At 34.8% G+C, this 16,253-nt stretch overlaps 2 protein-coding genes across 2 annotated transcripts in view; one reads left to right on the top strand and one right to left on the bottom strand.

Moving 5' to 3' along the window:
* Positions 1–444: 444 nt before the first annotated feature.
* On the bottom strand, positions 445–16,215 carry SerRS (Seryl-tRNA synthetase). The gene is made up of 7 exons (XM_089639072.1): positions 15,772–16,215; positions 13,737–13,953; positions 9,870–10,030; positions 6,952–7,136; positions 4,069–4,416; positions 2,468–2,594; positions 445–1,125 (listed from the first exon to the last, which is right to left on the bottom strand). Exons 1-7 carry the CDS (start codon positions 16,090–16,092, stop codon positions 976–978), a joined length of 1,509 nt encoding a protein of 502 aa, XP_089495198.1. The 5' UTR covers positions 16,093–16,215; the 3' UTR covers positions 445–975.
* The window catches only part of Rme-8 (receptor mediated endocytosis 8), a 90,251-nt gene continuing 85,017 nt past the window's right edge, over positions 11,020–16,253 (top strand). Inside the window, exon 1 of the mRNA XM_089639073.1 lies at positions 11,020–11,580. Coding sequence (XP_089495199.1) covers positions 11,529–11,580 — 52 coding nt within the window. The 5' untranslated portion in view covers positions 11,020–11,528. The remainder of the gene's footprint in view (positions 11,581–16,253) is intronic.

The following is a 16,253-nucleotide window of genomic DNA, read 5'->3' as shown; positions in this document are numbered from 1 at the left end:
TGATTTGGCAATTGCACATCCAGACCTATACTAGTCGACCTTGCATTTTCTCAAATTGTATTATTTACAATAATAATAAGTAATTTACAATTGAAATGTTATTGTTTGCCGGGTAATTAAAATACTTTCTTATTACACACGAGGGCATTTTGACACTTTTTAAGGCAATTTACTTAGAGGTAGGACGCAACCTTTCGCGGCGCGTGATAGTTTAGTATGTACTAAAACTACAAAGCACTACAATTGACATGCTTTTTTCTTGCCACTTTTGACACACTTAACCACTTCTATAGTGCGTCTATATATATTGTAACGTCATTGTCTAGAAAGGATGAATCACGTAGTGTTGTTTGTTCTTTACATAGAATTAAATCTTGCTCGGGTCTTCATCAGTAAAACAATTGATCAAGATAAGATAACACACAAGGAGAAATAAATTCAAAATTACATTTTTTACTTTGTTTATTTTAAATTAAAGCAGTAGGTTACAATCATTACAATCTTGGAAGCTATCGCAGTACGCTTTTCATCTTTAAAAAAATATAAAATCACCACTGGAAATGCAACAATAATCAGTTTAATTTTATGAGGGCTATGTAATAAATAGTTTGTAATGTAATATTAAATACTTCACAATAAAAAGTGTCTTCAATGCAGAGAAAATGCATTTTATTAAATAATAAATAAGATTACATTATTATCCACCTTCAAACAAATTAAGAAATATTATTGACGATGGATGGGATAAATTAAAGCGCCAAAGCTGTATGGAGTGCTTTAGCCATTTATCCTTTCCAGCATCGTTATGATACCTCTTTGCTTAACACTAGGAGACTTGGTGGAGGGTATGAATGAAGGTAGTAATTAAGTTGATAGCCAATAGTGAAGAGTTTTTTGTTTTAATAAGGCCAATACGCATTGTGCATTATTGATGAGCAGATCAATGAATTGTGTCAATTATTTGGACAGAAATTATTATGCTCCTCCCGCCTCTTTCTTCTGCATGCCCTCCTTGTTCTTCTTGGTCTTCTTGGAGGTGGCTTCCACATCGATGGGCGCTGGTTTAACAAACGGGATGATTTCCTTGTACTTCTCAGGCATCCATTGTTTTAATACCTCTGGCACCTGGAAAACAAGATTGTGACATTAACAATAAATAAATTACGTTTCTGTGGTCTTCCCATATCCTTCTCCCACTCTCATCAGCATCAAAACATAACCCAATTGAGGATGCCATAGTCCTACTGGCTTCAGGCAGTGGGGATTCTTGTGTGGTGTTTAGATAAAAAATAAATAGCTGAAGTGAGTCCACGTCTTCATAGATAGATTCCACTCATGTTTATGTAAAGGGTTTTGAGATTATTCAGTGGCAGATGTTGTCTGAATTTAGTCTGCCTGAATTAATAATGTACTTATCAACTTATTCTAATCAGATTTTAGTTCACATAATAAACAATACTAGTTTTTGTAGGAATAAAATCCTACGAAAACCTGTCTTTTAATTTTTGACATCTCGTGCATTGGCGCGTTTAGGTACCATTTCTTACGGTAAGTGTCTCAACTTATCAAACTGATTTCATAAGCTGTGAGCAGGCTGGAAGTTCGCGAGGACGCAATTAGACGTGTCAAAAACCTACGCCACTTATGAATTCTGTAATTTGCTATGAATTACAGTAAGAGACTTACAATTTCGTTTCCATTTTGCCATAAGTCCACTTACGTGAGCGACTTATGGGAAAAAACTTACTTATATAAAGGCAGTCTATGTTCATATGCGTGTATGTGATTGCCACAAAAAATTGATAGAATGCATTGTCATCGACAATAAGTCTGTCTGCCGAATTTCAGCTCGATCGGATATCAGGAAGTGGGTTAATTTCCACTTCCAAGGTTTGCTTTCATTCATTCGAAAATTTCATTTCATTCACTTATTGACGAAAACCAAAGTAAATTCAAATAAATTTATATTTAAAAATACCAAACACCCAAGAAAATAGATTATTAGATTTTTAATAGTGAGTTATAGATGACTTAACCAGTAACTAACTAACTAGTCATCACGCCTTTTTCCGCAGGAGTAGGCAAAGAGGACGGACCGCCAAACAACTCGGTCTTATCACACTCCTTGCCTCATTCACATTCATAGATACTCTTTTATTATTCTGACTCTTGACATGGCCTGACTCAAGTATCTGATTCACTTGATCGTGAAATGTCTTCCTCGGGCATCCCCGACCTCTGCTACCTTTCACATTTGTGTCATATATTATCCTTACACTCCTTCCTTTGCTCATTCGCTACCCCCTCCGCTTACCCAGTGCCTTTTGTGCAAAAAAAGAAAATGTATGCATGTCATGCCATAAATACAAGCAAAACCCCACAGATATGTTTTGAATAAGACATACAAGATGTTAGGTTCACAAATTTAACAACCTAGACCGTGAATTCGATTGATAAAAATGTTTACCTTAATGCCCTCTTCAGTTTGATGAACTTCTAGAATTGCGCAGATGACTCTGGTGGTTGCGCACATGGTGGCGTTGAGCATGTGCACAAACTCTGTTGTGGCATTCATCTTTTTAGTTTGACCGTACCTGAAAAAATAGCCAACATTATTGTAACTAAGTTTGGGATTCCGATTCACAAAATAATTCTTTAACTAGACCAGAGGTTCCCAAACTTTTTTGCCCCGTAGACCACTTGCCAGATATTTTTTCCGTAGCCTGCCGAATATTGAATTTTCCTAAAACTATTAACGTACCATATGATAATCATTTATTTTTTTAGTAAAAACATTCCATTCCCTTGCCTGCCCTACAACCGGGTGGCGATATAGTTCCTTTGTTTTTGCATTGTGCAGACAGGGGCACCTTTGTGAGGTATTACACCAAATGAAAATGGGGCAGGATAAGAAACGGGAATTTCTTTCTGTAGCTGGCCCTACAGAATTGCCCCTTAAGTTCTTTGCTAGCGCTTATTCCGATCAGTTCTTCTTGTCATATGACATCCGATTCTACAACATTCCATTTCCACAGTCAAAATGTCCTCAAACTTCTAAATGTTGACTTGAGGTAAATGGGGGTCCGCTCGTATGTACCCCCATTTGAATCTCATGGACCCCCAATTTTTTTTCTCGCTGACTTAGACCCCCAGCAAGCCGATATCGACCCCTGGGGGTCCATATAGACCACTTTGGGAACCTCTGAACTAGACAGTCAAATAGAGCGCATAAAAAAAAGATTTTATTATTAATAATGATGAGGTGAATAGACTGGGTGAAAGGGTATTGGAACAGTACAAAAGACGGAGAAATGGAGGCAAATGGTGAAGGAACGTGTAGCCAGCAAAGAGTGTTTGTGGAGGGGATATTATTTGGGATTTTCACAACCGAAGTTTTATAATTATCAATTTTTGGATTAGTAACCGAACTTAAGCCGAAACCGTTAAAGAAACTAAAAAAAACACAAGGTTGATTTAACCTAGAAAGATAACCTATGCTGCAGAAGTGCCTGCGAAAATAAAATATCGCTGTCCTTTTCATCCAGTTCTTGTACGCACTTGTGCTTCTTAGCCAACTCAGTCTTCGGTCAGTACTGTCGCGGGATGACCATGTTGATAGGGTGGGCACACTGTTTTCACTGTTCTGACGAGCTTATGCGCTTGAGAAAAACATGTTTATCTTTTGGGCAACTTTTAGTGACGTATTGTAATTATTTTTATTTGTTATTATTATTATTATTTTAGTGTTGTTATTACTTTTTTAAACTGATTATATTGTTATAAAATATCTATTTTAACTAAGTTTATATTGTTTCCTAAACTTAAAGTTCCTGAACTGTTACTTTATTTTTAGAGGTCTGTTTATTTTTTTTTTCACAGTATCTGGACCATGCTTTGATTTTTTCAACTGATCTAAAGTATTGACTGCTTTAAATAGGCTTATCATGCAACTTTTAGGTGTGCTTTAGCCAGTGAATTGTAGTAATTTGAACGTAACGCACAAAGAACAAAGCATTTCTTTACATTGATAGATGGATTAATAATCTAGGCAGAATTGCTTTTCCGTACCTGACCAACAATCTCCTGGCTTGGTAGTCCAAACAGTTGCTGCACGACACCAATTCCCTGAAAGCTGATGAGCCAGGGAACCAGGCTTCCAGATCTAGCTTCTTGGAAGCGGCGTGGTTCAGAGCTCCCGACACAATGTTGACCACGCGGTACGGGAGTCCCAGGGACTGGCAGAACATCTCTGAGTTGTTGATCATCTCGTCCATCATCTCCCAGGATTTGTTGTCGTGCGGGGAGGTGAGGCAGAACTGCTCCACCTTCTCGAACTGGTGGACGCGGAAGATTCCTCGGGTGTCGCGGCCGTGAGAGCCCACCTCTTGCCTGAAGCAGGTTGATATGCCGGCATACCTGGAAAATAACAAAGATATTTGTTCAAATTTACAGTTTTTATGCATCCTATAATTTCAATAGAGAAATGTTCAATGGACTTCAAATATAAAATCGATGAAGAGTATAGAATATCATTTTACCCCAAAAGAAAAAAGAATGCTTGCGATTTTATTGGTATGGATTATGAAAGCTTGCAATTTTATTGGTATGGATTTTTTTTTTATTTTTTTTTTATTGAAACATATAAACAAGGTTACAATTTTTTAACAATATAAACACCAATATTTCAATCACTCTCCTAATAAAGCAGCTGCTTGTGTTTAGGAGAGGACAACAAAAATATTTTAACATTTGTTTAAATTAAACAAAAAATATTAGTAATAAAACAAAAAATAACAATAAAAGTAATAAAAATATAGGTTAGTTAATAAATGATTCAAAGAATTTAAAAGGCAAAAACATATTTCTAAACAATAAGTAAAGTTATGAGGTGGTACAAGAGTATTTTAATTTAATTTTTTTTTTATATTTTTCGAAGTTTTCTTCCGATCGTATATCAAGGGGTAATTTATTAAATAATTTTACACCCTTGAATATATAGTTATGCTGTGCTGTTGTGGTTCGTGCTAGTGGCACGGTTAGTCCTCCAACAGATATTATTCTTTTGCTAATATTCAATTGTGGTAAATTATTTTTATTAAAGAAATCTTTATGTATTTGTAGGAGTGCAATTTTGTCATAAATTTTTGTAAGTGGGGGAACCGGATGAATTATGAATTATGAATGCAAGCTTTTGAAAAGGGGTTGTAAACTTGCTTTTGAGTTTTCATAGTTACATAATAAATTATCTACATTAAGAAACAGTTAACAGCGATATGTGAATGCAGTGCGATGCAGACCACCGAACAAGTGGTCAACAAATGCCCGCTGCATTCGTTCCATGGTGAAACTGGTGAGGTTCACAGGGTGACGCTTGACCCTGGACTGGCTCACAGAACTGTCAGAGCCACCATATGCAAGAAGAAGAGTTCTCTACAGCAAAAATGGCTACTTACAAGAGTAATAAGAATTTAGGGATAGAATGAAAAAGTCCTTAACTAAATATTATTTTCATTGCAATTAGAAATTGTATGGTAGTTCCTGGTGTATGTATTTCGTTCTTCGTGATATTGAAGACAAAATACTGTTTAAATAATAAAATAAAATCATTCACAAGAAATAATAGCATAAGACGAATAACACATTTGCATGACATAGATTTTTGTAGTTTTCATAAAGATTTAAATCAATGCAATCCATTCAGTACATTTTAATTGTGCACGAGGCACTAATACAACTCACAGATAAGAATATATTAACATAACATTAAATGCATGTTAAACATAAATACACATACATACATATTGTGTACAACAATAACAGATTAATTATTTAAATGTGGTCAAACCATAGATAAATGGTTTTTCAGTGAGTTGGCAGTGACACTGGGGTCGTATTATTCATCCGTTATTGCTTTTATTCCCTCGTAAATACGTTAACATCTTTTTCAGTGGCCTTAAGTTTTTAAAAAAATGCAATAATTGCATTGCATAATATTATCTATAAAGTGATTAACTCTAGACTAAAAATTATTAAGTCAAACTTAATAATAAGTGAAATTTAAAACTTTATAAATTATATTGGTTGTCGTTCAAAGTAGTGTTGAGTAGGAAACGATATCAGAATGAGTTTGTATGAGGTACTCAAATACTGAAATGAGTTGTTGAGGCGAAGGAATTTAAATATTGTCAGGTTATTCGTAATCCGCTATAGTTTATCTATAAAAAAAATAATATATGTACTCGAAATGTGAAATAACATTGTAATGATGAATGAATGTACTGAATGTAATGAATGATCATATATTTTCGAACATCATTAGTAGAGTATCGTAATGATCAACCATTTTAATGAATGAACATTGCAATGATCAAACACTGTGGTTTAATAGTTCAGTGATTGAATATTGTAACGATTGAGCATTGCATTTATTGAACCTTGCAATGATTGAACATTGCAATGATTCAACACAGTGGTTTCAAACAATGCAGCAATTGAATATGGTAATGCTCAAAAACTGTGGTTTCAAAGAGTGTAGTGATTGAATATTGTAAATATTGAACATGGCAATGATTCAACATTGCAATTATTGAAATTTGTATTCATTGAATATTGCAATGATTCAACACAGTTGTTTCAAACAATGCAGCGATTGAACATTGTAATGCTCAAAAACTGTGGTTTCAAACATTCATTACATATTGTAATTATTGAACATTGCAATGATTCAACAGTGTTTACATTGTAATGATTGAACACCGTAATGATTGAACACCGTAATGATTGAACACCGTAATGATTGAACACCGTAATGATTGAACATTGCAATTACATATTATTGAATTGATATTGAAGATTATAGTCATGAAATTATGCTGGTTGGTCATAGCAATGTTCAACCATTCCAACAATTGTCATCAATATGATTAAGTTGTCATGTTTGAAGTCACAAACCTAATGGGTAGAGAAGCCTCAGGAAGCCACTCGTCTCTGTGATAGGCAGCAATTGGCTGTTCTGAGGTTGCAATCAGATATTTCTCCTCCACATTCCCGCTCTCGTCGACTTTATCAGCTCCCTTGCCCACCACCTTGTAGAGCTCCTCATCAAACTGTGACAGCTGGGCTACTTCTTGCATAATCTACAAAAAAAACATACCACCATTAATTACAGAATTTATTTTTATTGAAAAAATACACGTTGCATTTCTAGGACTTTGAGGAATTATTTTTGATTTTTATTCCTGGAGTGCATTTTTCGTATTTTAGCAACCCTACCTTTTTTTACATTACTAGTCAAAATAATAATATATTTTTATAAAGGCATGGATATTTTGCTTTGTTGATTTTTTTTATTACAACAGCGACATATTGAACAGTGAAATTCTGGCATAAATCAACCTATTTGTGCCGGATTCGGGGACTTCGCCACAACTTGTTGTATTGTCAGGCGAGTCATTCAAATCTGTATCAGAATTTACCCACGGGAAGAGCAACCTGCTGCATACCTAAATATTGTAGATGACAAACACGGCGTATTCTTTGAAATCTACAGTGAGTTTACAAGATTTTTGGCATTTCATACAAAATGTATCGACGGTACTTTTACAACCAAGGAAATATAATATGTATAACCTATGCTGTAATATTATAAACACAAATAAAATTCATCAACCTGATATTCCATCGGATGTCATTACAAAGGAATTGGTTGGAATATTGGCGGTACCGGTGACAGCAAAGTCAACGGAACAAAGTAACTAGAACAGGAATATCAACCATCTCTGTGTTAACACAGTAAAATACATGAAACCAAACAATTCCTAATAAAAACCAATCTAACATTAACATCTTTTTCGAGGTCGTTTGTGTAATCATATAAACTTATTACCTATTGTTCACAGCTGCATAGGTAATATTGTTTATCAGTATTTGGCATTGCATGTGTGTGCATAGGAATAGGGAAGTTAACCTCAAATACTCCCAAACTGAGTTAAATTCCACTTCAATTTTAATATGCACAAATTATTGAAATAATAACATGCCGTTTCAACTTAATTAGCACAAGAAAGTCGGGGGAAATGAAAAAACATGCATCTAAATTCATATTAGGTAAAAATATATGTATAAGCGGAATTTGTTATTAGAGTTGATGCCATGTTAAATTGGGTTAGTATAATGTGACATTGGTATTCCTGATACAACTTGGAATTGGTATTCCTGATACAACATGGAATTGGTATGTATATACCTGATTCAACATGGAATTGGTATTCCTGATACAACTTGGAATTGGTATTCCTGATACAACATGGAATTGGTATTCCTGATACAACTTGGAATTGGTATTCCTGATACAACATGGAATTGGTATTCCTGATACAACTTGGAATTGGTATTCCTGATACAACATGGAATTGGTATTCCTGATACAACTTGGAATTGGTATTCCTGATACAACATGGAATTGGTATACCTGATTCAACATGGAATTGGTATTCCTGATACAACTTGGAATTGGTATACCTGATTCAACATGGAATTGGTATTCCTGATACAACTTGGAATTGGTATTCCTGATACAACATGGAATTGGTATACCTGATACAACATGGAATTGGTATTCCTGATACAACATGGAATTGGTATTCCTGATTCAACATGGAATTGGTATTCCTGATACAACTTGGAATTGGTATTCCTGATACAACATGGAATTGGTTTACCTGATACAACATGGAATTGGTATTCCTGATACAACATGGAATTGGTATACCTGATACAACATGGAATTGGTATTTCTGATACAATTTGGAATTGATATTCCTGATACAACTTGGAATTGGTATTCTTGATACAACTTGGAATTGGTATTCCTGATACAACTAGTATGACAATCTACATAACCAGGGGTTGAGGACTATATTGAGGTCTTTACTAACCCAGCTAATTTTTTTTTTTGTTTTCCAATAAAAATAATTCAAAACCCAACCTAAGAACCTAGTTTATATTACATATATTTAATACAAAATAGGTTTTTGTTTATTTTTTACATTATTATATCTTTTATAATATTTTTTTTTTTAAAATAAATCCAAACTTACTAACAAATTAACTTTTTATTTTATAAATTAAAAAAAAAAAAAAACTATTTTGGTGATTTTCTCAACTACCATACTAGGCTCATGCCCGTATTATGGTAGTCAGACATGATTTATGTAAGAATAACAATAATAAAACATAAGGGAAAAGGAAATTGTTATTGTAAAACAAAAATTTAAAAAATGAATTATAGAAACCATATTAGAAATAAAAATAAAGATAAAACTGATTGACAAATAAGATATTTGGAAAATAGAAATAAAAATATTAAAATTAAGATTAAAATACATGCAAAATTATACAACGAAGAACCTATTTCGTATTAACTATAAAATAGGTTATTATTAACTATGGGAATTATTGTTTGGGTGTAGGTATTAATTCTAATTAAATTAAAACTTTAATGCATTTTTTGCATCTTTCCTAGTAAATAAATGAAGAGTTATTTCAATAAACTGTGCATATTAAGATTGATGCAGAATGTGAGAATTTTACTCCCAAGTGGTCCAAACAGTATTATCATCATTTTCTTCACCTTGTCCTATTCGAGTCGGGGACCCGTCACTACAAAAAGGTGCCTCCAGATTTCCCTGTCTTCGGGTACTTCGAAGGCCTCCATCTATTGCTGGTCTATCCTCTCCTCGCAGTGTCTGGAATCGCTTTCCCCAACATTGTCTGGGACTAACTGGGCTTCCTGCCTCTACAACTGTTGCCAAAATGATGGTATTCTGACATTCTGAGTACAAGTCCAAGCCAAATTAAAAAGTCTGTACCTCTTTCCTCATGAAGAACGGAGTGTAGAGAGGGGTGTAGTCCTTCTCGTGCAAGGAACGCAGGGAATGCTGGATGAGTGCATGCTCCAGGAACACGGCCGCCCCCTTGAGGTAATATCCCCGACCTCCGGACACGACGGCTCCACGCTCTCCGTCCATACCTTGGAAAAACAACAAATAATCATGAAAATCAGAAACATTTTTTAAATATGGCACAAGTTCATCGCTTCCCGCAATCATTCAATCATTTTTAAGAGATAAGTGAAAATATGCAACGATGCACAAATCGGTTAAAATTAAACAATGAGACAAACATTCGCAGGTAACGAATAACCTGTATTTGAATTCCTCCTACTTTTATCGTTATATGTAATAGTAAAATGTTGCTTGTGCAATGATGACGGACTTAGCCAACAGAGTATTGAACCCATAGCTTTGGACCATTCGGTTACTAATGAACATTAATAAGCTTTGAACATTTTAAGCGGTTGTCATTTAAATGAAAATATTGGAGAACTGGATGCAGTAGTCTTCAATAAGAAATTGACAACGGAAGTACGACAAGCACAACGGAGTTTGGCAGTGATGTTGAATAATGTAAGAGTTAATTAAGTAAAGGACATCTGCACAGCGGATGGACTAAGAAAGGATTGTCAGGAGAATTATATATGAAATATATAATGATGTAAGAATTCGGTATATTCTAGAGATGTAACGTGTTATAACGGAAGCGGAAAGGGATTTTTTTTTTACAGATGCAGAAGCCGATGTCTAACTAGGTATTAGAAATTCAACTAGGATGGGTAGAAAAAAAAATTCCTTATTGAACATTTGAACACTTTCGTCGAATGAAGTGCGTATACAACTAAAGGGTTAAAAAATTTTTTGGAAAAGAGTTATGCTTCGAACCATTTTAAAATACATCAAACAGCTGGTATTACCAGGTTTCCTATTGTACTACGAGTTTTCAGACAATATGTATTATAATTTCAATATTTAAAATTTAACAACGGTAACTTATTTTAATTTATCAAAAAAAATTGCAATTAGTGGCAAGCGAAAAAAAACATACGAAGAGTTATTTCAATAGAGATGTTACTTAATTATCACATAATTCAAAAACAAATCACGCAAGGCGCTGGCTGCGCATGCTGGTTGTCCCGCAACACGCTCCCCACCTGCCACTGTCGCTAAGGAACTCATTCTAGAAAGTTCCGTTAAACTTCTGTTGTAATTTTGCAGAAGTGGAAGGCACTTCCGCATTTGTGCCCGGAAACAGAGGTCCGTTACATCACTAGTATGCTAAGATGATATAGCACAAGTTGAATCGAGAGTTTGGGATAATAACCAAGAAAGCATGAGAACAAATAAATGATTTTATGCCAGGATAGAGTGTGGTCTTTTCATCCAATTCGCCTATTGGTTGGAATGTTAGTCAACATCATATTAAAAAAAGAAACGTCACAATTTCAAATCGCTTCAGTGTTGAAATGATTCAATTATTTCCATCACTAATGTGAGTCACCAATGCTTATTTCAATACGTCAACAACAGTGAAAGAAGTTTGTTCTAGACAGATTACAATGAGGAAAAAACTGACAGTTGTGAACTAAAAGTTACACAGACATAGAAAAGTGAAGCATATAAATCGGAAAAGAAATGTGTGGTGCTATAACTTCTGTGCTCAGCTCATCAAGGACACGGCAAATTTGTAAGTATTACAAGTCTTTAAATTAAATTTTTACACGCATAGAGGCTCACCAGATGGATTTTACAGTTCTACCGTTTTTATTTAGTAATCACATTTAACATATCAAATCAATGACAAACAGTTGAGTAAATACAACAAATTTAAACAATTGTGTAATTCTAAGCTGATATTTATTTAACTGACATTGGGCGGTGATAATTGACAAAAACTCTTTTGAAAAGGTAAAATCAAATAATGCTAAAAGTTAATATGTACATAGATAGAAAGGATGGAATTCCACACAGCTCTGTACTAGAACATACTTCTTGCTTCATCCATATTCATTTTAGGATCTCATCTTTTAGTCTGATTCTTGGAATTACCCGATAAAAGTGTATGAATCACATGATCATTTCGGGCCATAATACTTTTTAAAGAATTTTTTTATACATTAACTCCTCGCAGGAGGCCCTGAGGCAAATAATTTGCCTCAGGGCCTATGTCGTCTCTGGAGATGCTGTGTGGAGGGTCATTTGGGAAGAAGAAGGAATGAACATGAGTCTTGCACACCGGCCGGCCAATCATAGTTCCACAGCCGAGCTATTGAACACAAGAACGAGTCGTAGAAAAAACCCTCTTGTGAAAAATAATGTCAACAGCGTACAGATGTTGGGCTCGCGTTTGGCGTGTTTCCCGATTGTAATGACTCTAGTTCTTTTCAGAGCATCTTTCATTGAAATACCGTCCATTGCGCCTTTAATCAGCCTTGCATTATTTTCATATATCATTCATAACTCGATAGCACAGTTTTACCACACCAAAGATCTCAATTCTTAAACATTCAGTCAACTTTTATCCTTTCTTTACCAAACACAGTCAGGGTTGGTATTAGAACTACATACATTGTGGATTACTATTAGCATAATTGTCCTTTGGCAAGTTCTTATTTACGACTGACAAATAAATCATTCTTGGTGAAAACTTACAAACTTGAAAAAAAATGTATGTTCAAAGATTTTCTTGTAACGAATAACAAAAAGGAACTCTAACTTATATTTTGACAAAATAAATAGCACAACAGATAGTATATAAATATATACATTTATTTAATACTCTCCTTGTTTTATTATTATATACTTGATGGCCATTGCTAAGTTTTCGAAGCTCGATAGCTGATTCAATTATCATAATAACTTACTTGTTTTCTGCAAAATGATGTTTTTGTAAAGTGTACCGTTTTACCAGATAAGGTGTTCAAATATTTATAAAAATAGTATATCATCTACCCATATGTGGTTTCCCCAGAAAAGCTAGTTGTTGCTTTTACGTCCAACAGATGGCGCTGTTTTCACAAAAAGCATGTTTTTACCTGGCACAGGCGACATCTATATAATATAGGATAATAAAAACACACGCGTATTCGAATGCAACGTTGAGTCCAAAATTTCAAAGCAATGGGTGAAGAACTTTTGGAGATTGAAGATTTTGAGCAAACAAACATTTACATTTTTTATATATTTTTTTTTTTTTTTTTTTTTTTTTTTACAGTAATACCGCACAAGAGTCCCAACTGCTCCCGTCTGGAGCGAGTGAGACTATGGCATCCCCAATTGGGGTATGTTGTGAGGCTGAGGGTATTGGGGATGGGAGGGAGATGGGGAAGAGGAAGGTGGGGAAGTACCTGGCTATTCAGATCTGGTCACCAAACACGGCTAAAGCCATATCAAGCAACGTTTCAATTCTGAATGGTGGTCTTACACCAGGGCGATACTGAGAGTATCTTCCACTCTGGAACGTGCCGCAAATATACTATATATTATTTTAAATTATTAATTGTGAAATAACACAAATTAATCAAATAAAATTTATTTGCGCACGCCGGGTTCGAACCCGCGACCTTCGGATCTGTAGTCAAAAGCGTATACCACTAGACCACGCCGGCCGTCAAATATATATCGATATAGATAGATAATGCCATCATTCTCAAAATAGTAGGTGGTGTAATGATCAGCTTAGTTGCCTTCCAAAATCATTGAGCGATGTTCGATTCTCGGTCGCGCAATTTAAAAAAAAAAATATTTTTTTTACTTTTTTTTTTTTTTTTAATTACTTTTCACAGGCCTGCGCTGTGCATTTATTGCATCAGGCAGTCAAAATATTTAGATAAACTTATTTACCATCGATCATGTGAATCAAGTCAACGTGGGAATATTTCTTCTTGAAATCGCAGTCTCCGAATGTCCTTTCCACCCTGTTCTCATCTTCATTGTCAGAAACCGGCACACTCTCGTGCAGATGGTTGCCCACTTCACGGAGAGCATTATTTCGGGTCTTTTCCGCTGTTAACAGGTCCTGTTCGTTTTGGATAATTGCTGCATCTACCAAGGCACGCACCTGAAAATATATTTATTATATAACCCCTCTGGCCTCTGGCATATACTGTCAAATTGTGTGAGTATTTCCGATTTGCAATAAAATTAAAATAAATGGAATATTTCTGAATGCATCCGAAAACTAAAAACTATTTTTGAAAGGCGATGAAATACACTTAATTATTAGAAATAAACATTTGACGGCCGGCATAGTCCAGTGGTAACGCATTGGACTGCCATTCCGAAGGTCGCGGGTTCGAACCCGGCGTGCGCAAATAAATTTTATTTGATTAATTTGTGTTATTTCACAATTAATTAATTAAAATAATATATAGTATATTTGCGGCACGTTCCAGAGTGGAAGATACTACCAGTATCGCCCTGGTGTAAGACCACCATTCAGAATTGAAACGTTGCTCCAAATGGCTTTAGCCGTGTTTAGTGACTAGATCTGAATAGCCAGATACTTCCCCACCTTCCTCTTTCCCTTCCCCACTTACCTTCAGCCTCACAACATCCCCCAATTGGGGATGCCATAGTCTCACTGGCTCCAGACGGGAGCAGTTGGGACTTTTGTGAGGTATTCACTATAAAAAAAAATTAAAAATATATATAATTTTTTTAAATATTTAAATTTTAAATGCAAAGAAAAAGTATAAAATATGGATCATCTCACACGTTTTTCATCTCAAATGTATCATGTATAAACATTACTATAATCTCACTTTTGTCATTTCATATAAAAACAATTACTCAATAAAAAATTCAGAAAGTTTCATAAATATTTCTCAAATTGCAGTTAGAACCTTTGGTTTCATGGAGGTGTTCATTTTAATTCTTCTGTGGTTAACTTCTAGATTTGAATATAAAGTGTGGTGCTTTCTCCTTCTAACACAACTTGTATCATATTTCTCACCATAATTTCTATGAGACCATATGAGCTGTTCCCAAAAACGAACAAATTAGTCTGAAAATGCTCCTTCCAGTCCAGAAAAAATTGAAGCACATTGAGGGAAAGAATGGACCGGAGGTTAGGTTAGGTCACGTAAAGACCCAAATTATTGAAGCAACAACAGCGATTTCATTGCGTGCTTCAACACTTTGTTTCGACTTAATTAGTACAAGAAACTTCTGATTTAATCAGGGGAGATGGAAAAACAATCACAAAATATGTCATAAGTTCTTAGTTAGTTCCAAGTTATTTAAATAATTTGTGCGTATTTAGATTGAAGTAGAACCTTTCAGCAAACTACTTCATACTAACAAAATCCAACACAGCAGCAAAAATTTTTGAATTTTGATTGAAAAAATGCAACTAAATAGTTGTTTCTTGTGTTATTAGTTGTTAATAAGTGTTATGATTTGTGCGTATTTAGAAGTAAACAGAGTAAGGAAAAGTTACCAATTATCTTTTTACACTCTGTCCATTCTTATTAGATTCCTAGTTTTTTCCCACCCCTGTGTATTCAGTACCTAATAATTATGTAAGAATAAAAAATAATACTTTTATGATATCCTGGGGTATTTTCATTCAATGGAACCTATATCTCATTTTCCTATAAATTTTGTACTGTATCAGTGACACAGTAGTATTCTGACGAAATAATTCCCCGTGTAAAAGCAGAATTAGGTGTATTCAGATTTATTTATGAAGCACATCTACAAATAACATAGGTTAGTTTAAACTTTATCTGATGCAATATCAATCAATAACGGGTAATGCATAGATTATATATTGCCTTTTACTATCTTTATAGGTAACATGTGACTTAAAAGTTACGAAAAGTTGTAAATCAGTACAAACGAGTAAAAATCAGAATGTTATAGAACTTTCCGTTACCTTTTTGATTTGGTTAATGGTCAAAACTTTCAAATCATCTGCGCTGACATTCTCCAAATCTTTAGTAATAGTTTCTGGGACAACTTGGGCCTCGTCTCCCTGTGCCTCCTTCTTCTTCATCTTCTCTCCAATCTCCTTGCTGCATACATTTTTAAACTTATTCCAGTTATCGGCTTTATGTCTCAACTGTCTCCAAAGAGAGTCTTTCGAGATGACGGTATCTACTAAGGCGATATCTTTGAATCGCTTTTTCTGATTTTCTTTAACTTTGTCGGTGTTAGCCCCCTTGTCCTCTCGGAACAGTTCCAGATCCAAAACCATGTTGATTTTATTTCAGAAAATGCACTGGCAGGCACACTTCGGCAATATTGCACAAAACGTGGCGCACGAATCGTGAGAAACGTCAGCGCGGCGAAAACTTATGAAAGGTTTACAAAATGACAGCTACCTACTACAAACCGCTACAAACCATCCAAGAAGCA

The sequence above is a fragment of the Hesperophylax consimilis genome, chromosome 13 (assembly GCF_061612785.1).
Source record: "Hesperophylax consimilis isolate HC1 chromosome 13, BYU_Hcon_1.0, whole genome shotgun sequence".
In the NCBI taxonomy this organism is placed as follows: Eukaryota; Metazoa; Arthropoda; class Insecta; order Trichoptera; family Limnephilidae; genus Hesperophylax; species Hesperophylax consimilis.
Note: the sequence above shows the minus strand (reverse complement) of the source record. Positions and strands in the feature narration are given on the sequence as shown.

Excerpts from the sequence above, each read along its gene's own strand:
- SerRS (XM_089639072.1), bottom strand. The coding sequence starts at position 16,092 with ATGGTTTTGGATCTGGAACTGTTCCGAGAGGACAAGGGGGCTAACACC. Across the intron at positions 4,417-6,951 it reads GAGGCTTCTCTACCCATTAG|GTATGCCGGCATATCAACCT; the intron begins GTTTGTGACTTC and ends GTTATTTTCCAG. Across the intron at positions 2,595-4,068 it reads GCCAGGAGATTGTTGGTCAG|GTACGGTCAAACTAAAAAGA; the intron begins GTACGGAAAAGC and ends CTATTTTTTCAG.